The 23,788-nt window shown below is 48.2% G+C and overlaps 1 protein-coding gene across 1 annotated transcript in view; it reads right to left on the bottom strand.

Annotated features, from left to right (window-relative positions):
• C2H18orf63 (chromosome 2 C18orf63 homolog) overlaps positions 1-23,788 on the bottom strand; it is a 59,853-nt gene that overhangs the window by 31,424 nt on the left and 4,641 nt on the right. Inside the window, exons 4-7 of the mRNA XM_043507113.1 lie at positions 11,598-11,654; positions 10,272-10,383; positions 1,657-1,698; positions 7-83 (exon numbers count right to left, since the gene is read on the bottom strand). Of these exons, the coding sequence (XP_043363048.1) occupies positions 7-83; positions 1,657-1,698; positions 10,272-10,383; positions 11,598-11,654 (288 nt within the window). The remainder of the gene's footprint in view (positions 1-6; positions 84-1,656; positions 1,699-10,271; positions 10,384-11,597; positions 11,655-23,788) is intronic.

Here is a 23,788-nt window from a genome sequence, read left to right as displayed (position 1 = left end):
CTGAACCTGGGGTGGCGGTAGTCGAATTGTGCAAGCCTCTATACTGATGCAAAGTTGGGTCTCTGATACATTGAGGTCCATAACTGAAATAAAATCAAAACCAAAACCACTCTGTATAACCATATAAAATTGTCTCTTAAGTGAAAAGGTAAAGCCAAAAGGCTTATTTAAAAAAAACAACAAAAACCCTCCAATCATTATGCTCGGTGTAGCAGCACCAAAAGGTAAGATGATTCCTCTTCATGTATAAAGAATTATATTTCAATTTTAAAAATCAAATAAGTATTTCTGGCTAATTCTTAATATCAGTGACTAAATTTCACTTGTAAAATGTATGTGAACATAGATAATTGCACAAAGCTCACGTTGTATGTCGAAATCAGAGGCAGGCAAACTACGGCCCGTGGGACCGTCCTGCCCGGCCCCTGAGCTCCCGGCTGGGGAGGCTAGCCCCTGGCCCCTCCCCCGCTGTTCCCCCTCCCCTGCAGCCACGCTGCTGCGTGGGCAGCGCGGCTTGCACCTGCCCACCTCCCAAGCTTTCCAATAAGCTTGTCCTGCCGCTCTGAGCAGCCTGGTAAGAGGGCAGGGAGGGTTTAATAAGGAGCAGGAGTCCCGGGGGGCAGTCAGGGGACAGGGGGCAGTTGGATGGGGTGGAGTTCGGGGATGGTGGTGTCAGGAGACAGGGAGCGGGGGGGTTGCATGGGGTGGGGTCGGTCAGGGGACAGGAGGGTGTGGGTGAGCTGGATGGTCAGGGGTCCCGGGGGGCCTGTCACGGGGCGGGGGTGTGGAGAAGGGGGCAGGGCAAGTCAGGGTACAGGGAGCAGGAAGGTTGGATAGGGAGTTGGGTCCCGGGGGGGGGGTCCCCAGAAGGGGGCGGTCAGGGGACAAGGAGCAGAGGGGTTGGATGGGTCGGGAGTTCTGAGGGAGGCAGTCAAGGGGTGGTAATTGGGAGGGGGCGGGAGCCAGGCTGTTTGCATAGGCACAGCCTTCCCTACCCGGCCCTCCATACCATTTTGTAATCCTGATGTGGCCCTTGGGCCAAAAAGTTTGCCCACTCCTGGTCTAAATAGGCACTTGAATGCACAAATACCAATTTGCACCGGCAATTACCTGCTCCTGAAAATATTTTCCAGGTGCAAATTTAGATGCCAATGTTTTAAAATTGAGTTTTTAAAATTTATATTTTAGATACAGAAATAAAATAAATATCTTTCTATATATTTATTCATAACATACTAAGGAAGAACCCCACTGTGGCCTGATGTTTTGAGAACTATAAACTTAAGGCAGTTAATCATAGTTTTGCATTTTACTTTACCTATGTTCATCAAACCTCCATACCAAGTGTGCAGTCTGAACTACATCTGCCTAAAATTAACTCTTATAACCAGATTCTTTCAACCATATATTCAATCTATGGTCATAGGTTAAGATTAATAGTATAAAATACTCTTCTCTCTCTTACAGAGGTGCAGTAATTTTTAAAAGTGTCAATATAATTTAAAGAAGAATCTGCCAGCAGGTATTATATGATTGAAGTTATTTGTAGATTACAAAATGAAATGATATTGGGTTGATATACTAAGACCATGGCAGCTTTAGTACAGTCTTACTAATTTCTAAATACTTACGATATTATCACAATATTGTACTTACCAACAGCATTTTGCCTTCCCATATGAGACAAAAAATTGCTTCCTTAATAAATAAAATAAGTATGTATTATTTTTATAAAACGTATGCATAAGCCTAGTATACTTTAAGACTTTATCTCAGAAGTATTTACGTAGCAGATATGGACAAAGTTTGCATAAATGCATAGTTTATTTTGTGTGGCTCCTGTGTAGTTTGCTCCTCACACAGAAAGGAAAAAAACTGTATCAGTGAATTTTTCATTGAATTAGAAGTGGCATGTAAATCAACACTGAAATATGCATGAAAGCACAACAACTATATACATGTTGTTATCTCTCAGTAAGAAATCCGTATACAGAATTGTTTTTCCTTAGGTAACCGGGCACTTCGTCTTGACAAGTGGGAAGAAAAGGATGTGGCTCCTTTACGGTTGCTCCCCTCCTTCAAACTGAAGGAGGGAGAGGGAGGTATTTTACCTATGCTAGGGCTGGCCAGAGGGGGTAAGGTAAGCCACTGGCCTCCTGTGGAGCAGGGAAACGGTATATATGCTCTGTCCTGCCAGACAGAACCCTCTCTCATGGATCAGCAGGTCCCACCCATTGGACAAGTGTAGAACTGGGTTTTTGTGGTCTGTTGTGGGCACTGTGCTAGTTGCCTTTTTCAGGACGGGAAGGAATTTTTCCCTTATAAGACTGGCTGAATAGTGGGGATTTTTCACCTTCCACACACCTTCAGGACCTGATTGGGTCAGCCAGGAAGTAAGGTTAAAGTTGTTGCGATGTGGTTGGTAGCAAGTATCCAGTGCAGGTAATTATTCCATAGGGAGTCTGGTTCTCTGATTAACTGAAGTTGGAAGTGGATTTAGGGGAAGGCATCCCTAAGAAGTTGGGGAACAGGGTTGGGGCTCCTAATGTCTGTTACAGTGAGGAGACAACTCCCTTTTCCCAGCCTCTTAACCCTCACATGAGGGAAAGGTGGTGGGGTCCCAGCAATGGCTGCAATCAAGGTTGGAGGAGTGGGGACTGATGGCAGCCCTCCCCAAATAGGTGGAAATGAGTGAGAAAGGAATGATAACCTGCACTGAATGAGTTATTGCTGATAATTCCCAGATGAATTAAGTTACTAAAGTTGCAGACTAAAAAGATACATTCCTCACATCTTCTTGTTCTTCTGAAATGTCTGGGACAAATTCCTCAGGCTCAAAAGGAGAGCTGGATAGAAACATTGCTTTGTGTTCTTCCATCCACCCAAACCAGCTGATAGATTAGAAGCAACCCCAGAGCTAGCATGTGTGTTCACAAGTTTAATCTAGCCCTGGTCTACACTACGAGTTTAGGTCGAATTTAGCAGTGTTAGATCGATTTAACCGTGCACCCGACGGACACAACGAAGCCATTTTTGTCGACTTAATGGGCTGTTAAAATGGATTTCCGTACCCTCCCTGATGAGGGGATTAGTGCTGAAATTGACATCGCTGGGTTAAATTTGGGTTTGTGTGGCTGCAATCTGACGATATGGCCTCCGGGAGCTATCCCACAGTGCTCCATTGTGACTGCTCTGGACAGCACTCTCAACTCGGATGCACTGGCTAGGTAGACAGGAAAGGTCCCGCAAACTTTTGAATTTCATTTCCTGTGTGGCCAGCGTGGCAAGCTGATCAGCACAGGTGACTGTGCAGATCTCATCAGCAGAGGCGACTATGGAGTCCCAGAATCGCAAATGAGCTCCAGCATGGGACCGAACAGCAGGTACTGGATCTGACTGCTGTATGGGAGACGAATCCGTGTTATCAGAAATCCGTTCCAAAAGACGAAACGCCAAAATATTTGAAAAAATCTCCAAGGGCATGAAGGACAGAGGTTATCACAGAGACCTGCAGCAGTGCCGTGTGAAACTTAAGGAGCTCATGCAAGCCTACCAAAAAACCCAAGAGGCAAACCCCCGCTCAGGGTCAGAGCCCCAGACATGCAGCTTCTATGATGAGCTGTATGCAATTCTAGGGGGTGCCCCTACAACTACCCCACACCTGTACGTGGATTCCTGCAAGGGAGTCTCACGCAACAGGGATGAGGATTTTGGGGATGAGGAAGATGATTGAAGAGGGGGAGGTTGAAGATAGTGCACAACAGGCAAGCGGAGAAACCATTTTCCCTGACAGCCAGGAACTGTTTATTACCCTGGAGCCAATACCCTCCCAAGGCGGGCTCCTGGACCTTTGGAGGTGGAGAAGGAACCTCTGGTGAGTGTACCTTTGTAAATATAATACACGGGTTAAAAGCAAGCGCGTTTAAATGATTAATTAGCCCTGAAGATTTGGGATGCATCATGGTCAGTACAGCTACTGGAAAAGTCTGTTAACGTGTCTGCTCATGGAGCAGAAGTCCTCCAGGGACATCTCCATGAAGATGTCCTGGAGGTACTCCCAAAGCCTTTGCAAAAGGTTTCTGGGAGGGCAGCCTTATTGCATCCTCCATGGTAGGATACTTTACCACGGCAGGCCAGTTGTCATTTCATAACAAAGAATGGCCAGCGTGTGGTCCCGATGTTTGCTGGCATTCAAGCAACATCGGTTCTTTATCTCTCTGTGTTATCCTCAGGAGAGTGATATCATTCACGGTCACCTGGTTGAAATAGGGCAATTTTATTAAGGGGACATTCAGAGATGGCTGTTCCTGCTGGGCTGTTTGGCCTGTGGCTGAAAACAAATCATCCCCGCTGTTAGCCACGTGGTGGAGGGAGGAGTAAAGCGATCATCGCAGAGAATTGGGTACGTGGGGGTGGTTTAGTTGGGTTTCTGCTGCATGGGAACCCAAAAACATCAGCCCCTCCTTTTAAATGACCAATGTGTCTTTCAGTTTCTCTCCCTTTTTTTTCCTCCCACAGCTGCAAATGTTTCAACGCTGCCACTAGCATCTCCATCCCAGAGACCAGCACAGATAAGGCGGCGAAACCCCCCCCCCCACACTCCCGTTGTAATGTTTTCTGAGTTCATGCAGTCCACCCAAATTGAAAGAGCCCTGCAGAATGCGGGGAGGCAAACAATGGCAGAGTCCAGGGAAAGCACAAAATGAATGCGAGGACAGGAGGGAAGCATGAGAGGACAGGCGGCGGCATCAAGAGGAAAGGTGGCAGCAGCACGATGAGAGGAGTCAGGATGCTTGCTGAGGCTACTGGAGGATCAAACAGATATGCTCCAGCATATGGCTGAGGCGCAGGAAAGGCACAGAGCGCCACTGCAGCCCCTGTGTAACTAACCACCCTCCTCCCCAAGTACCATAGCCTCCTCACCCAGATCCCCAAGAATGCGGGAGGTGGGGTTGAAATAGGGGAATTTATTAAGGGGACATTCAGAGATGGCCGTTCCTGCTGGGCTGTTTGCCTGTGCTGAAAAGAAATCATCCCCGATGTTAGCCATGCGGTGGGGGGGAGGGGTGAAAACAATCATCCCAGAGAATTGGGTTTGTGGGGGTGGTTTAGTTGGGTTTTCTGATGCACATGAACCCGAAAACCGCAGCCCCTCCTTTTAAATGGCCAACCCAACGGGTGCTTGGTATGGGAAATGAGGGTGCTGCTGTTTGAAACCCATTCCCCACATGTTATGAAGATTAAAGAAGCCAAAAGACTATGGCTTACCATGGCTGCCTGCAAGCCGAATTCTGTTGGCCAGCCCTGCATGTGTGATCTCTCACACCAAACTGGCAGGCCCTCAATCTAAGAGGCAAAATGCAACCTTGTACCAAAAGGACATGTACTATGTAATGTTAACAGCTTGGTTCACCCTGAAAGAGTCTACCCCATTGTTCTCTAAAATGTGTCTTTTTAAAATACTACTCTCCCTTTTTTCCCCTCCTGCAGCTGCAAATGTTTCAATGCTCCCCTATCATCTCCGTCTCAGAGGCTACTGCAGATAAGAAGTTGAAATGTCTGAGCTCAAGCAGTCCTCCCGCACTGAAAGAGCTCAGCAAAATGCATGAAGGCAAGCATTGTCACAGTCTAGGAAAGCACAAAATGAACGCGAGGCCAGGAGGGACGCACGAGAGGAGAAGTGGCAGGAGCGAGAGGAGAAGTGGCAGGAGTGTGATGAGAAGAAGCAGAATGCTCTGGCATATGGTTGAGCTGCAGGAAAGGCAGTAGGAGCACAGCCCCTGCAACCCCTGTTCCATAGCCCTCCTCTCCAAGTTCCATAGTCTCCTCACCCAGATGCCCAAGAACAGGCGGGGGTGGGACTCCAGGCACTCAACCACTTCACCCCAGAGGACTGCCCAAGCTACAGAAGGCTGGCATTCAATAAGTTTGAAGTGCAGTGTGGCCTTGTCCTTCCCGCCTCCCTCACCCCACCTGGTGCTTCCCTCCTTTCCCACCCCTCCCAGGCTACTCCTATTTGTGAGATGAATTAATAAAGAATGCATGAATTTGAAACAATGACTTTGATCCCTGCTTGCAGAGGCAATAAAGCGGGGAGGGGAGGGCGGTTGGCTTACAGAGAAGTAGAGTGAACCAAGAGGGCGAGTTTTCATCAAGGAGGAACAAACAGAACTGTCACACTGTAGCCTGGCCGGTCATGAAACTGGTTTTCAAAGCTTCTCTGATGCGCAGCATGCCCTGCTATGCTCTTCTAATTGTCCTAGTGTCTGACTACGTGTAATCAGAGACCAGGCGATTTGCCTCAACCTCCCACTCCACCATAAATGTCTCCCCCTTACTTTCACAGATATTGTGGAGCACACAGCAAGCAGTAATAACAATGGGAATATTGGTTTCGCTGAGGTCTAACTAAGTCAGTAAACTGCGCCAGCGCGCTTTTAAACATCCAAATGCACAGTCTACCACCATTATGCACTTGCTCAGCCTATAGTTGAACAGCTCCCGACTACTGTCCAGGCTTCCTGTGTATGGCTTCATGAGCCATGGGAGCAAGAGTAGGCTGGGTCCCCAAGGATAACTATTGGCATTTCAACATCCCCAATGGTAATTTTCTGGTCTGCGAAGTAAGTCCCTTCTTGCAACTATTCGAACAGCCCTTGTTATACCAATAAAATAAAAACCAGCAGGATCTTATTAAAAGGGGAAAAGGCAAAATACCACATTTATTGTGAATACAGCAAGAATCATAGTAAGCAGTTAGTTATAGCTACAACTTTCCACTCAATTTCATATTATTCACACATTCACACACATTCTGCAAGGTTGTTATCATAGTTACCAGCCTTAGAGTTGCTCATGCCAAGCCACTGGCCAGGTGGCCTGGACATGAGGAGAGAGCAAGGCCTTGTCAGATGCTCATCTGATGCTCCTGGAAGTTGGTTTGCAGAATCAGACCCCAAAGTTCTGACTTTCTAGAGTCCATTTTTATAGGAATTTCTTCCTATGCCAGTCTATGGGAATTGCTTCATCATGCTGTTGCTGAATCAGCAGATGGCACATTCCTGACAGCTCCGTGCTGCCAGATGTTATCTTGTTCTTGGTTCTCCCATCCTTGAGGCTGTTGGGTGGATTCCAGTCTGCTCTCCAGGGGTCCTCTGGTTATTTCCACTTGACACCTTCTTCAGCCGATGGACACTGGATCTTAGGCTGACACCTCCCTGATCATTCAGTTATATCCACACCAAGCATCAATCCACATACATCCTCTATCTCTATTTTAATGAGAATTGTTAACGAAGCAAGATGAACACAACAAAAGGGCGGGGAGTCTCTGGATGCTGTTTCTGTTGTTACAGAGTATTGCTTTGAGTCTCTCTCTGTGTGAGTAGCTGTTGTTACAAAGAATTGCTTTGAGAACAGACTCTGTCTTAGAATGTACTAACACAATTAGCAGCTTGCAAGTTTCACACAGAGAGGGAGAGAAACAGTACCCAAAAACCAAGAGACCTCTTAATTAGTAATACCCTGGAATTTAAACTATGGGGAATCAAACTTATTTGTGATCTTCATACAGAACTTCTTTAATATGATCCAACACCCTGAGTTCCTAAAGATGCAAGCGTCATGCACCTTTCCTGGCCATCCCACGTTGATGTTGGTGAATGTCCCTTGTGATCCACCAGTGTTTGCAGCACCAGAGAGAAGTACCCCTTTTGGGGATGCCTTGGTGGTCTGGTCCCAAGATAGGGATATGCGTTCTGTCTATTGCCACACCACAGTTAGGGAATCCCATTGCAACAAAGCCATCCACTATGACCTGCACATATCCCAGAGTCACTACCCTGGATAGTAGCAGCTCAATGATTGTGTTAGCTACTTGGATCACAGCAGCACCCACAGTAGATTTGCCCACTCCAAATTGATTCCCGACTGACTGGTAGTTGTCTGGCATTTCAAGCTTCCAGAGGGCTATTGCCACTTGCTTGTGAACTGTGAGGGCTGCTCTCATCTTGGTATTCTTGTGCTTCAGGGCAGGGGAAAGCAAGTCAAAGTTTTCATGAAAGTGCCCTTACGTATGCGAAAGTTTCACAGCCACTGGGAATCATCCCAGATCTGTAACACTATGCGGTCCCACCAGTCTGTGCTTGTTTTCCAGGCCCAGAATGGAGTTCCATGGCATGAGCCTGCTCCATTGCCACCAGGATGGCCAAATTGCCGGGGGCCCATGCTTTGAGAGAAGTCTGTGTCCATGTCCTCATCACTCTCGTCACTGCACTGCCATCACCACCTCCTTGCCTGCTTTTTCAGGTTCTGCATATACTGCATGATAATGCACGAGGTGTTTACAATGCTCATAACTGCCGTGGTGATCTGAGTGGGCTCCATGCTTGCCATGGTATGGCATCTGCAGGAGAGCAGAGTTCCAAGGGAAGCAGTGGTTGGATGACCAGTTTTGCAGACCTACTCCACCGTCTGCTGAGCAGGCTGCACGCTTAGCGGTATGGCGAGACAAGAGCAGCCAAGCAGAGTTGCAGTGGAAGCAGCCCTGTGAGACCACCAGGAGAGCAGAGTGCCAGCGGAAGCGGTGGATGACGACCGTCATATAGAGGACCTGCGAGATGGATTCACAGCATCAGGAAAGCAGAGTAGCAGCGGAAGCTGTGGATGACAACGACGGTTTGCAGTCCTACTGCACTGTCTGCTGAAAGCAATATGGCGCCTGCACAGAAAAAAGGCACGAAACGATTGTCTGCCGTTGCTTTCACAGAGGGAGGGGCAACTGACGACACGTACCCAAAACCACCCGCAACAATGTTTTTGCCCCATCAGGCAACGGGAGCTTAACCCAGAATTCCAATGGGCAGCGGAGACTGTGGGAACAGTGAGATAGCTACCCACAGTGTAACGCTCCAAAAGCGGATGTCCTCAGTACTGTGGACGCCTTTCACCGACTTAATGCGCTTAGTGCATTAGTGTGGGGACATACACAATATATAAAATCACTTTCTAAAAAAAAAATCGACTTCTATAAATTCGACCTAATTTCGTAGTGTAGACATACCCTAAGTGATACTATGAAATTAAGAACCAAATAGCGACCTTTTGATTCCAATGAGGAGGGGCCACTGACAACAGATGGGTAGAATATCTCAGAAAGTATCCAGGGGAGTTGGGGGTAAAGGTGCTGGATAGTGCTTCTCATACTGGTTGAAGAAGGGCTAGTGCGTACTTTGTCTCCACTGTCCCTCATACCAACCAGCTGCCCATGCCCCTTGGCCATGGAAAGCTTGTGGAAACATTCTGCCTAGGTCACATGCAGCGCACTAGGTGGAAGGAGGAAAGAGCTGACTTGAATACTCTTCATTAGTATACCTATACATAACAAGATACAGTGTAACCTTGAAATGTAAAACTACTGTAGCATCATCCTCCTATAGGCTACACACCCCAGAACGAACACTGTAGGTGCTAAAGGTTTACTTTAATAAAAGTAAGCCAATTTCACACCATCTGAGGATCTGGCCCTCTGATTTTAATTCTTTTTCTTGAATACACTGGTTTTAAAGGGATGTAAATCTGTTCTGAAGATAGTCAATGAAGAAAAACTGATTCAAAATAAAGTAAAAGTCTGCTAACAGTAAGACTGGAACTAAAACAGAAAAAACAGATTTTTATCCCAATTTATACTGTAGAATAAATCCATACAATTTCTTTAATGGATGAATAGCATGTGGTTGTGTTAGAACCACATCCACCAATGTCTGGTTTTCTATATTTGCTAATTTGCCACTCTTCTCACCTTGTTCAGTTAATAGGGGAAACATTGTAAGGTGGTAAGAACAACAACATCTAGCCTTATGAAACTTGGTGGAAAGGCATGGTTATAAAGCATGTCACTTTCATTCTATGTAAGTGAAATGTGCAATTTCTGTGAAACAGAACAGCTGATTTTGAAACCTATTTACAGTATTTTCATAAATTTGCTGTACTGCAAAATTTGATTTTGAAATTAACTAAATATACTATGGTCAATTTAAATGCTTATTAAATCAGTTACACAAAGGAGAGGGGAGACAGAAAATTTGAATTCCTTGTCCTTTTATATTATTCATTAAAAAATTGAACTGGGATAAAGGAACAATCATAGAAATACAAAAACAAAAATGTAAGACTAATAATCAGAGTAGGCAGCATATGCATGGCAAATATAATTAAAAAAATAAAGTACTGAAAGTCTAAGGGTCAGACTCTGATCCAGTTGAGTAAGATACCTTGTACCAACAGATGACCAGCCTTATTCCAGCTGGGGGCAAGTCTGGTTATAAGTGTGTAACAGAGACATAGTTGAAGGATGGCTGGGCTAATTCTCTCTGGAGCCTCAATCTAGTAATATTAACCAAAGGAAAAAAAGTTTTAAATAATTATATAATAAGTAGATTTTAAAGTAATTAAATCAAGGTTTTATAAAAGATAATCATACTGTTATTTTGGACTAGATCCTGAAAGATGCTGAGCACCTGTACCCTTTATTATAATTGGGAACTGTAACAGATTGGGATTTGGCCTTTTACATTTTACTGGACAACATTAACGTGCATTATAATGTATTATGGGTTTTTGGAGGGTCAGAAGGTTGGGGGAAAAGGAATGACTGAATGAGTTATATTTAGTACTTTTCAGTGGATTCTGTTTATATCTCATTCCAAACTCTAACCAGTGATTCCCAACATGCACATATATCAAACCCAGTTGCCTGTCTAGCCCGAGATCAAGGATGTTTTTTGATGAGTTCACAAGTTTGGTTGATAAAGATAATTGTGTTAACATAATATACCTAGACATGTGACTTGATCCCACATGACAATCTGTTAAAAAATAGCACTAGACAAAAATCAATGTAGCCTATACTAAATGCATTAAAAACTGGTTCACTGATCTCTCCAAAAGGATGTTTCTAGTGAGGTCCTATCTGTTCTCAGTCCAATGCTATTCAATACCTTTATCAGTGATCTGGAAGACAATATAAAATAATTGTAATAAAATGTTCAGATGACAAAAAAAAATGATAGAGTCGTAAATAATGATGGAGTCAGATTAGTTATACAATTTGACATAGATCACTTAGTAAGGTGGGCTCATCTGAACAAAAGGTGTTTTTATATAGTCAAATGCAAGGTCATACATCTAAGGACAAAGAAAGGTAGGCCACAATGAAGATGCACATGCATGATTACAACTTGGTTTTGATTATAACTACTCTCTTCCTACTTAGCAGTTTCTGAAAGTCCACACTCAGCCATACAAATGCAAACGTTATATCACAGGCAACGTAGCACAACAGAATCATAATATACACTGCAAACAAAACAAAAACAGATCATTGACAGGGCTTCACAACGTTTTCTGTACTTTGCATTATTTGTTACTGTAAGCCAATCCTATAATACATAGCATACGCATTTTGTGCAAAATTTAAGTAGGGGGGAGATTTTCTGTAGGAATGGGAATTGCAAGCACTATGAAAAATATCAGTTTTTATGACTGGGATCACAAGTACTGGCAACAATGAATAAGTAACAGTGTGAAGAATCACTTACTGTAGCTCCATGTTTCTGTATATAAGCCTGACATTTTCCTGTTTTGTAAAAAGATATCTAAACAAAAACAAAAGAATTATCTGAACGTTTTGAACTTAAAAGGAGTATTCAGCAATTACTGGTGCAGCCTTACCACATTCTGTATTAATCATTCTTCCAGAGCCAAGTCCTTGATATCTATCTGTCTTAATTTTTTTCAGAGTAGTAGCCGTGTTAGTCTGTATCAGCAAAAACGAGGTATCCTTGTGGCACCTTAGAGATTACAAAACCTAAACTTAGTATTGGGGAAATTAATTTTGCCTTACTGTTATGCCCTTCTTGTCAACTGTCTGTAATGGGCCACTCTCTTACCACTTTAAAAGTTATTTTCCCTCCCTTGGTATCCTGCTGTTAATTGATTTCACTCATTAGACTTACACTTACACTTGGTAAAGCAACCCCCTATCCTTTCATGTATTTATATCTGCTCCTGTATTTTCACTCCATGCATCTGATGAAGCGGGTTCTAGCCCATGAAAGCTTATGCCCAAATAAATTTGTTAGTCTCTAAGGTGCCAAAAGGACTCGTTTTTTCTTTATTTTTTTTGTTATTATTGGTGTGGGTTTTGTATTATTGTAGAGCCTACAAGTCCCAGTCATGAATCAGTACCCACTATAGCAGAAATTTCTAATAAAATTGCGTTGAAACTACCTCAGCTATCCTGAAGTGGGGCTGGTGACTGAAAAGATCCATAATGGACCCAGGATGGCTGCTGTTGGTCTCTTCCCTGGCTGATAATTGCATTCTCAAGGTCAGCAGGAAAGAGCTATTTTTCTTTGTCTTTAACCAATGACCAAAATAAAATATTTAATTAATGCAGTTGGATGAAAATGTCTTCCCACAGGGCTGGCTCTAGGTTTTTGTACAGCTCTGTGCAACTCATGACATGCAGGGTCCCATTATATTCCCCACCACAGTTTCTGAGGCTCTGCTCATGGCACTGGGGAAGGAGGAGAGAATTTTTTTAAGTGACAAACGTAAACTGTCTGGTATTTATATAGGAAAAAAATACAATTTAAATTACATGGAAAGTTTTCAGCAATGTCTATTTCAATTTTTGCTGTTTAGGAGCAACATGTGTATGTTTTATTCAATTTTGTATATTCATCTTGATATGAGAGAGATCTTTTTAATACATTAAAAAGTGAATACATAAATAAAATCATTTTTTCCAGTGTTAGATGTCAGGCCTGGCCCAATAGCATCTTTGTTTTATAAGAACTAGCTCATTAATATGTGACGTGAATGATAGTTTAAAAACACCAGGCACAATATTTTAAAAATACATAAAATATAGTAGTATTTAACATTAAATAATTGTGTAATTTAGTTTACAGTGAAAGTTAAGAGATTGCCCTTATTATGTAAAAGACACTCCCAAAGCACTGCCAAATATTTTGGGTAAAATCCTGGACCCACTGAAGTCAACAGTTTTGCCATTGACTTCAGTAGGGCCAGGATTTCACTCCTCCTCAACACTTACGTCACATTTCACTGTACTTCTCTATATGAAGTGATGATACACATTACTTATCACTGTCCTTTCAAAGTGCCATTTCTTCCATGGAAGAAATAATATGTCACATACATTATTGGTGTTAATGCAAAATATATAAATTAACAATTTATATTTAAATTTATCAATTTACTTATAGTAGTTCTGCTAACAAAACAACTTGGAATATGCAGATAGAAATATTGTAAGTATCAGAGATTTTATTACTGACCGCCATTACAACTGAAATTTGATTCAGTGTTCCAGGGACAGGTGAGGAAAGGATATCTTGATGAAGAAATAACAATTGCCTACAAAGATAAAACTTTTCAAAATTAATTCTGAATTGAATTTCCTCTAAATTGGGCTTGACATCTCAGCATTAGGTTACCTTTATTTTAGCTATATTTTCCTAAAGCTTATCCAGAAAATGCTGGATAGCTCAAGTTACTGATTCACATCCCACCCAGACTGGTCAGTCACAAACAGTTATCTGATCATTGTTTGGAGACCTTTGTGAGAAGAAACAAAATCCACATTCAGAATTGGCACTCACTCTCTCCCAGAAGGTGGGAAGGTAAATGTGAAAACAAAAACAAGAGTAGGCATGGTAACTGGAGTATGTTGAAAAGATGAGTGTGCTTTTTGGGACAGTACTATCACTTTATTTCTCACCTCAACCTCTGTAAAACACTGTAATGTCTTAGGTGATGCATTCAAAGAGTTCAGGACTTCGCATAGGACTATAGACTAACTTTGAATCTTTTATTATTCCCTTACTAATTCAGTGGTTCACGCATGACAAGTGACTTAAAATTGAACACTTTACAAGCTATAAAGGATATTGTTGCCTTTTTTAAAAAAAAATAATCATGATGTACCTTATTAGAACAGCTATAGGGAAAAATGTATTCTGTAATATGTATGAATGTCATAACTGTTAGGAACTTTACTGCTCTTGTTACAGTTTACTACTACTACTACTACTACTGAAATACTAAAAAACAAAAACAAAAAAACAAAACCACACACACATTACTTCTGAGTTATTCGCCTTTACCTGCACATCTTCATCTGTGTATTCCTAATCTCATTTTCTGCCAATTTAGAACTCAGTGTAATATTAATGGCACAGAGCTTTTGTAACTCAGGTAGACTGACGAAGAACAGCGACTGGTGTCTTGTGTCATTCATCTTATTTTGTTAACTGTCCCAAATCAGCAGCTTAGTCTTTAATAAAAGAAAAATATTACTTCACTATCAAAAAGAGGAGACTATTATTAGGATATTGTGTAATTATGAGATAATGCAAACAAATTCATCAATACTACTGTATTCCTATTAACATCAGGTAGGAGATTATAACATATAATATCTTAGTCAGCTAAGACAATTTATCACATTTCATGAATTTTATAACACAGTAAGCATAAACCTCACAGATGATGTTAAAGTAATGTTATGGGCTCATCTTATGTTCACAAAAGCAAGAAGCCTCAGAGTTAAGGCAAGAATGACATTGGTCCTTAAATTACTTTGTTGTGTCAACATTTTGGACCAATCCAGCCCCTATGATCCATGAGTGGAGACCTCTCTCTGTCAAGATCTTCCCTTCCTGCATGGAAAGGGGAGTCATGTGCCTCTGCACTGTACTCTTTTTCCTTATCCTAGACTCCCAGTAGGGATCTGAGTCAAGCAATGGTAATAGGCAGGCTGAGGAAGAGATTGCAGGCCACGCAACTAGACACACACAAAGGTCCCTCCCCATGCACAGTTATGGAAATGTAATATATCCTAGGTGTTTTATTACATTTCAGTGTCCTCTACAAAAGTTTGTCCCCCTTTTCAAACTATAGGGGAATATTATATTCTATATAGTTTCTTATACCATGTTTATCAAGTACCTGAGCATTTTCTAGTTGTGCATTCAGCATCTGTAACATATTTGTTTCCATCCTCTACCCAGATGAAGAAGTATGCACACTGCAGTGTTTTGTTTTGGTAGGGATTTTTTTTAATATACATGCAGCTATGTTTATGTTACAGAAGGCAAGATCAACAAAACATGCCCTGCACTAGGAATGGATGGGGGTGAGATTTGCGATCATCATTATGAATTCATTCCACAGTCTTACACTACTCCTGAGAGAGCTATGTCTCTGGCAAAGATGAGTTTTATCCTTATTATACTGCTGCTAAAAGACACGTGCAGCTGGAGTTTCCTAAGCGCTAAAGGCCAATATCAAAGCAAGGAGATCCATGCCGAGAATTCCTCCTCTTCAACTCCCTTATGCTGGTTTTCCCATAGGAATGGATGACTAGGAAGCAGAGCCTCAGTTGCTGTAAATAGTCATTGGTTTCACTAAAATCAAATGAAAGCTATAACAATGTACATAATCTGAAGATTTGCCCTTATGCCTTGAGTTATTGCACTGCAGACCAAATAAAGTCTGAAGGCTATAGGGTAACCTGTTTGGAACTATATCACTTATGATACAAAACATTAATGAATAGCTATTAAAGTTAATAAACACTGCTCAAAGAAAACCTATTCAATTAACAGAAATATTCCAGAAAAAAGAAATAGTTAACTAAGAAAGACTACTTATATCCAACCCCTCATCCACGTATTGCTTGATAATTACAGCTGTCCTCATACTCTCCCCCCACCCCCAACTAATCATGAAGGATGGAATGGCCTTACCAGAGCCGCACAAATACGAACAATAATAATGCAACTCCCTTGTTAAAATTCTGCAAAGTTACAATTCATCTGAAAGGATTATTTGTAAATCATGACTAAGAAATCTGGACCAACATTTATCAAGGAATAAATGTGACATTAATTTTACATTTCTAATTTTACTCTAATGTATACCTTGCTTAAAATTCAACCACATTTATCAAAAAGAGTTTAAAGTATAGTTAAATCTGTGGCCCAAAAACTGAGAGACCAGCAGTTTATCAATTAAATAATCCCATGCAAATAAAATGCAGGGTAAGATGTGAAGCTGCACATCATACAACCTCAACCAGACTGAAAGTTGAAACTAAGGGCACATCTAAATTGCCCTGTAGTTTCAATTACAGGGGTCTGAATAGGAATGTGCACCAAATGCTGTGATGTAGCTCCTCCAAGTGGATGCTGCAATTCTGAACTAATGGGTTTTTTGAAGCTGTTTGAAGAGGATGACATTCATGAGTAGTAGCAACCTTTTAGTTTGTGTCCGCATGGGGGAATTACAACACAGCACTTTCGTGTGAAATGCTAGTCACACTCCCACAGTACAAACTGCAGGGTAATGTAGACAAGACCTCAGCAGAGTCACATGCGAGCTGAATAAGTAAACAGTACTGCCAACCCAAGTGTTCAAAAATCATGAGAAGGGGGATCCCAGGCTGGGGAAGGCATTCACAGGTCCCTTCTCCTTTTCCCTACTTTCCCATCAGTGAATTAAAGAGCCAAAACAATTTCAAATAAAAGAAAAAAGGGGAGCCTCTTGCTCCCAGCCCTTCACACACACACCACAAACTGAAGTGAGCTCCTTTTTAAACCCAGGTGCCCTGATTAGCCTGCCTTAATTGATTCTAACAGCTTCTTGATTGGTTGCAGGTGTTCTAAACAGCCTGTCTGTCTTAATTGTCTCCAGAAGGTTCCTGATTGTTCTGGAACCTTCCCTCACCCAGGAAAAAGGGACCTGCTTAACTTGGGACCAACATCTCTCCCTTCTATTACAGTCCTGCATCCCACTGGCCTGGAGGAAGAAGGAGGGAGAGGACTGCTGCAGCTAGGCCCTGGACTCTTCCAGCTACTCCTCTGGCTGGGCCAGACACCACCCCTCCCCCTATTCTCTGCTACCTGGTTGCTGGCCGGCTGCTGGACCCCCCCACCCCCGGGTGTTGCTACTGCTCCAACTGCAGCCCCTTGGGGGGGGGGCTGCTGCCCTACTCCCCGGGGGGGGAGTGAGGGACCCCTGCCCCAGCTGTTGCTGCTGTGGACACCATCAATACCACCACCACCTGAGAGGGGTCGGTCCTGCCTGCCTGCACTACCACCACCTGGTGTTCCTGGAGCTGCTGCTGCAGAGTCTGCTGCCTGGAGCTGCTGAATCCCTGAGGAGGAGAAGAAAAGGACCATTTACAGAGGGGGAGCACCTAGAGACTTTGCAGACCACTGTGGAGGAGGCCTTAAGACTGAGTAACTTTCAAACTGTGCTCTTGTGGTGGGGGTCTTGACAATGTTTCCAGGGACACGGGGTGTGGTGTGGAGCTGCCCCCTGATCCATCTGTGTGTCCCCCCCAACCTCCACCACTACTACCACCACCACTGCCCCCTCCACCACCCCCTCTGGCTGTATACCATCTACCTCAGCTCCTGCCTCTGGACTCAGCTGCTTGCTTGGCTTGCCATGCCCTGATTCCACCCTTTGGCTCAGAAGCAGCAACCAGCCTAAACAGACTTTGTGCAAGCGCATGTGGGCGCACGTGCCACCCTCCCACCCCCGGACTGCCTACCTCACAGCTTTTTCCCCTTGCAACCTGCCCCATTTGCCCTTTGTAGCTTTTGCCCCCCTTATGCCCCAGCCCCCGCTTACTAGCTTCAGTTTGTTTGTCCCGCCCCAGCCTCTGAAGCTAGCCCCTTAGTTTCCCTGCCCTAACTCCAGCCCGCTTAGCCCCTTGCTCCGTGTGCCCATGCCCCCTCCCATGTGCTTGTGCAACTCTCCATTTTAGTTTCAACCCTCTTCACTGCACCCCCAATGCTGTTGTAGTCCCCCCTCCTCTAGTGCAGCTAGAGGAGCCGGAATTCCACTGTGTCAGTGACTGACCCCAACCCCTGATTACCCCCACGTCCAGCCCACCCCTTTTAACGCCCTCCCCGCTGCCTGCAGCCTAGCGGAGAGGAGTGGTTGACCTGCTTCTCCTTTCCCCTCCTTCTTCTGGTATCTCCCCTTCCCTCCCTGCTCATGATTGTGGGGGATGAGACGGGTGGAGCCCCTCCAGGAGTCCCAGCTGCCCCTCCGTCACCCCCCCGAGCCTCTACCTCCACTGCTGAACCATCTGCCATCACCCCTGCTGAGGAGCCAGCAGCGACAGGCACCGGGATGATCTCTGGTGCTGCCACGTCCTTCCCCCCCTCAGATTCTGGGGGAGCCCCCCCAGCTGGCGGAAAGGGCCAGGGGAAGAAGAAGGGGAAGGGCCCCACTAAAGAGACCAGGCCTTCCATGGCAGAGGCTGCCCCCATTGCCCGGGCCCCACCACCAGCTGCGGCGTCCCTCCCCACTGTTCCTTCCACCAGTTCTGCAGGTGTCCCTCCCCCGGCTCCCAGGGCGTACGCCCAGGTGGCGGCAACCCCCCCACCTGCCACTACGTCATCTCTCCCGCCCACTGCCTCCGCTACCATCTATAGCGGCCAGGGCCCCTTTCCCACCATGACCAGGAAGCACGGCGTCCGTTGCCTCCTGGTGCCTGCCTCGCCCCACGTGGATACCTACGTGCGGGCATTAGCGAGGGTGGTGGAGCCCACGGCCATTGTGGCGGCCTCCAAAATGTATGGCAAGGTCGTCGTCTTCTTAGCATCGGAAGCCGCCGCCCAGGAGGCAGTGGAGAAGGGCCTGGCAGTAGGGGGCGCGTTTGTCCCCTTGGAGCTGCTAAAGGACCTGGGCGTCCGCCTGGTCCTGACCTCTGTCCCTCCCTTTCTTCCCAATGCCGCCCTGTTACCTGCCCTCTCTACCCTGGGGAAACCCATCTCTGACATCAGCCTTCTCCCATTGGGCTGCAAAGACCCCGCCCTCCGTCACGTCTTCTCGTTCCGCCGGCAAGTGCAGCTTCAACTGCCGCCGGCAGCGCGTGACGGAGAGGCGCTCGAGGGGTCCTTCCTAGTCCCCTACCAGGGGGCCCATTACCGGGTACACTACTCCACGGGGGAGGCCTGGTGCTACTTCTGCCAGGCAATGGGGCACGTCCGGAGGGACTGCCCCTTGGCCCGGCAAGGAGGGACATCCGGGACCCCCGAGCCCCGGGAGGGCACCGGCCCCATCATCGCTGGGGCCTCTGGCTGCCTGGCGCCCGAAACCACCCCTCCTCCTTCCCAGTCCACCATTGCTCCCGCTCGGGCCCAAGGGGCACCTCCCCAACTATGCCCAGACGAGCGGGAGAGCCCTGCCCCCGCTGCTTGCAATCTGGCGGGGCCTGTGGAGGAGGGTGCGGCATGGGAGAGGGCCCGCCCCAAGGGGAATCTTCCCTCCCTTGTGCTGCCCCACCGTTACCCCCTCGAGTCCCTGAGCCATTGCCCCTGCCCCCTGACACGACCCCTGCTAGCCAGTCCCAGGATGATGCCATGGAGGGCTGGGCCCTAGTCCGGGGAAGTGGGGCAAGCGGAAGGCTCGAGCTCCGCTCCTCCCATCTGATGTGGAGGCCCCCCAGAAGACCAGGAAGGGGGGCACCGATGCCGAGCCTTCCGCTCTACCCACGGGTGTGTTCCATCCACCAGAGCCGGCTGGGGAAGATGTGGCAGCACTGGAAGGCAGTATCTCCCCTCCACAGGAGTCCCTCCCCTCCAAGGCCCCTGAGGGAGTCCCCCCCCCCCCCCCGCCCTGGCGCCATCTGAAACCTCTGTGCCCCGAGGCGACCGTTGCATCCGGTGCTGGCGGGGAGAATCCCGGGGTGGCAGAAAATGATTTCCCATCTATATATGAGGAGATCGAGGCCCTGGGTCTGACCCCGGTCACCCAGGGGGAGGACGACCCTATGCCAGCAGGCCTCGATCTGGGCGACTTCACTCCAGCCCCCCTTTCCCCATGCTCCCTCCCCCTAACCGTTGCTTCTGCTCCCACCTCCGAGGAGCCCCTGGACTCCTCCATCAACCTGGCTGCAGATGGCACCCCACTGAGGGCCACCGAGCCTGTTGAGGCGATGGCCAGTGCCAGGCGGCCGGACCCGAACCACCAGGGGCACCCCTCATTGGTGAGGAGCATTCGACCCCCTTCCCGGGAGGGGGCCCTACAGAAGAGAGTCCACCTCCTGATGCCGTGGCTGCCAAATCCAACATAGAGCCTGCACCCGGCATCACTGAGAACCCTCTCCCCACCCAGAATCTCACCTCTAACCCTGCCCCGCCCCGTCCCTATCCCGTCCACCTTCTGAGATGTTATTGCCGCCCCTGGGGCTGTCTCCTTCCCTTTTCCAATAGATGGCTCCCAGGCAGCGGCCTTTGTGTTTACCCATCCCAACCCACCAGGGGCTGCTATCCTCCCTCCGCCATCCCCTATCGCCCCAGGGTTCGAGGCAGGCCTAGTGGCGCCAACCCATCAGGAGCCCCGTTGGGGGTCCGCATCCTGTCTGCCCATCTTGGTGGGCCACGGGGCTGTACCAAGGGCCCCGTCAGGGAGTAACCAGGAGATCGTAACCCCACACCCCCAGGTGCTGCGAGAGGAGTTGCGAGAATTTTTAGAAGATGTCCGTGGCTCCCGCAACAAAGTACAGCTTGCTCTCCAGCGATGGGGGGACTTGCATCAAATCCTCCGGGCCATAAGGGCCCTACCATGGGGGAGGGTAAAAGGACCGGGAGGCAGGGCACCATGGCCTACCAGCAGGTCCGCCTCTTCCATGACTCCTTACTCACCTACGGGGTGGGTCACGGACTGCTGCGCAGCCCATCGGGAGCCGCGAGCGTCCCTGCCGGCGAGGATCCCCCCCAGCCCTCCTCATGGCACCTCTTACCATCGCAACGTTGAACACCCGCGGTGTAGGATGGGTCTCCGCAGGTCCCAGGTGCTCTCCTTCCTTCGGGAGGGGTGGTACTCTGTGGTTTTCCTGCAGGAGACCCATACGAAGACAGCTGGCGGCTGGATTGGGGGAACGGGGTCTACTTTAGCCATCTCACAGTTCGTACGGCTGGAGTGGCGACCCTGTTCTCCCCCGACCTACGGCCCGAGGTGCTGGGGGTCGCCGAGGCTGTGCCGGGCCGCCTGCTGCACCTCTGGGTCCGCATGGAGGGGCTCGTAGTCAACCTCATTAACATCTATGCCCTGGCAGCGAGCCCGGAGCAGCTGCATTTCTATCAGCAGGCGTCTGCCTTCCTCGGCACCTTGGATCCTCATGAGTGCCTGGTCCTGGGTGATGTTTAACATCACCCTTGAAGAGTGGGACCGCTCAGGGACCGAGCGGAGCCCGGCCACCGCTGCCATCCTCCAGGAGATAGTCAAACACCACTCCCTGGTGGACGTCTGGCGCGACCACCACCCAGATGACACTTCCACATTCACCTTTGTCCGAGTGGAGGCCCATCGGTCGAGCCACTCCCAGTTGGACCGCATTTATTTATCACGCTTTCATCTTTCATGAGCCCACTCCTCCAGCATCCGGCTGGCCCCATTTTCTGACCATTTAGCCACCGTAATGGCCTCCCTCTGCGCGGAGAGGCTGGGGCCGGCCTATTGGCATTTAAACAACAGCTTGCTGGAGGATGCGGACTTTGGTGTCCTTCCGGGAGTTCTGGCTGGCCTGGCGAGGGCAGCGGCGTGTCTTTTCCGCGGCGCGGCGGTGGGACCTAGGGAAGGTACATGCCTGGCTCTTCTGCCGTGACTACACCCGGGGTGCCAGCCGACGGAGGAATGCGGCGATAGAGCAGTTGGAACGGGAGGTCTTAGAGCTGGAGAGGCGTCTGGCCGCCAGCCCCGAGGATCCGCCCCTCTGCAGAGCGTGCCGGGAGAAGCGGGAGGAACTCTGGGCCCTCGAGGACCATCGGGCCCGGGGTGCCTTTGTTCGCTCCCGTATCCATCTCCTTCAGGAGACAGATCATGGCTCCTGCTTCTTCTACGCCCTGGAGAAAGAGGGGAGCCAAGAAACATGTCACCTGTCTTCTGGCAGAAGATGGCACCCCCCTCACGGATCTGGTGGAGCTGTGCGGGAGGGCGAGAGCCTTCTACGCAAGCCTTTTCTCCCCAGACCCGACCGATCCTAACACTTGCAGAGTGCTCTGGGAGGAGCTCTCTATGGTCAGTGCGGGCGACCGAGACCAGCTAGAGCTGCCTCTCACTGTGGCCGAATTCTTGGAAGCCCTCCGTCGCATGCCCACCAATAAATCTCCAGGCATAGATGGGCTGACCGTGGAGTTCTACCGTGTGTTCTGGGACGTCCTGGGCCCAGACCTAGTCACCGTCTGGGCCAAATCTTTGCAGAGCGGGGTCCTCCCTCTTTCGTGCAGGCGAGCCGTGCTCGCCTTATTGTCAAAGAAGGGGGACCTCCGCGATTTACAAAATTGGCGTCCCGTCTCACTCTTCAGCATGGACTAAAGTCGTGGCAAAAGCAATCTCGCTGCGGCTAGGGTCCGGGCTGGCGGACATGGTCCACCCAGACCAGACCTACACTGTCCCGGGCCGCAGCATCTTCGACAACCTATATCTGGTCAAGGACCTTTTGGAACTTGGGTGTAGGGACGGTCTGTCGTTCGCCCTCCTGTCCTTAGATCAGGAGAAGGCGTTCAACAGGGTGGATCACGGGTATCTCCTGAGCACTCTGCAGGCGTTTGGCTTCAGACCCCAGTTTGTGGTTTTCTCCGGGCACTGTATGCCTCCGCAGAGTATCTGGTCAGGCTCAACTGGATGCTGACCGAACCGGTCAGCTTCGGGCGAGGAGTATGGCAGGGGTGCCCCCCTTCAGGCCAGCTGTACGCTCTGGCGATCGAGCCCTTCCTCTGTCTCCTCCGAAGGAGGTTGACAGGGTTGGTGCTGCGTGAGCCGGAGCTGCGGCTGGTCCTGTCGGCGTACGCTGATGACATGCTCCTCGTGGTCCAGGACCCGGGCGACTTGGCGCAGGTGGAGGCTTGCCAGGCCATCTATTCGGCAGCCTCCTCCGCGCGGGTCAACTGGGTCAAGAGCTCTGGCTTGGTGGTAGGGGACTGGCGGCAGGCGAGCTCCCTCCCACCCGTGCTTCAGGCCATCCGGTGGAGCACGGGTCCGCTGCTCTATCTCGGCGTTTACCTTTCTGCCATGCATCCCTCTCCGCTGGAGAACTGGCAGAATTTAGAGGGCGGGGTGACAGAACGGCTCTGGAAATGGACAGGACTACTCCAGTGCCTCTCCCTTCGGTGCTTAATCAACTAGTCCTGTCCATGCTCTGGTACCGGCTCAACACCCTGGTCCCAGCCCCGGGTTTCCTGGCCAACCTCTGGACATCGATTCTGGAGTTCTTTTGGTCAGGACTGCACTGGGTCCCTGTAGGGATTCTCCATCTACCTGGGAGGAGGGAGGGCAGGGCCTGAAATGTCCGCTCAGGTCCATGTCTTCCACCTCCAGGCCCTGCAGAGGCTCCTTTATGGTGCAGGTAGTGCAGCGTGGAGCATACTGGCTCCCGCCTTCCTGCACCACTTCCGAGGGCTCCGATACGACCGGCAGCTCCTTTATCTCCATCCGAGAAGTCTTCCGCGAGATCTCTCCAGAATGCCGGTCTTCTACCAGGACCTCCTCCGGACCTGGAAACTCTTTTCAACGACCAGGTCCATGGCGGCCACCGAGGGGGCAGATCTCCTCGCGGAGCCTCTGCTACTCAACCTCCAGCTCCATGTGCAGGTGGCGGAGTCCCGCTCGGTGCGCCAGACGTTGGTCCTGGCAGAGGTCACAAGAGTCGGAGACCTCCTGGACTACGACCGGGGAGACT

The sequence above is a fragment of the Dermochelys coriacea genome, chromosome 2 (genome assembly GCF_009764565.3).
Source record: "Dermochelys coriacea isolate rDerCor1 chromosome 2, rDerCor1.pri.v4, whole genome shotgun sequence".
In the NCBI taxonomy this organism is placed as follows: domain Eukaryota; kingdom Metazoa; phylum Chordata; order Testudines; family Dermochelyidae; genus Dermochelys; species Dermochelys coriacea.
The sequence above is the reverse complement of the archived record's forward strand: the minus strand, read 5'-3'. Positions and strand labels throughout refer to the sequence as shown.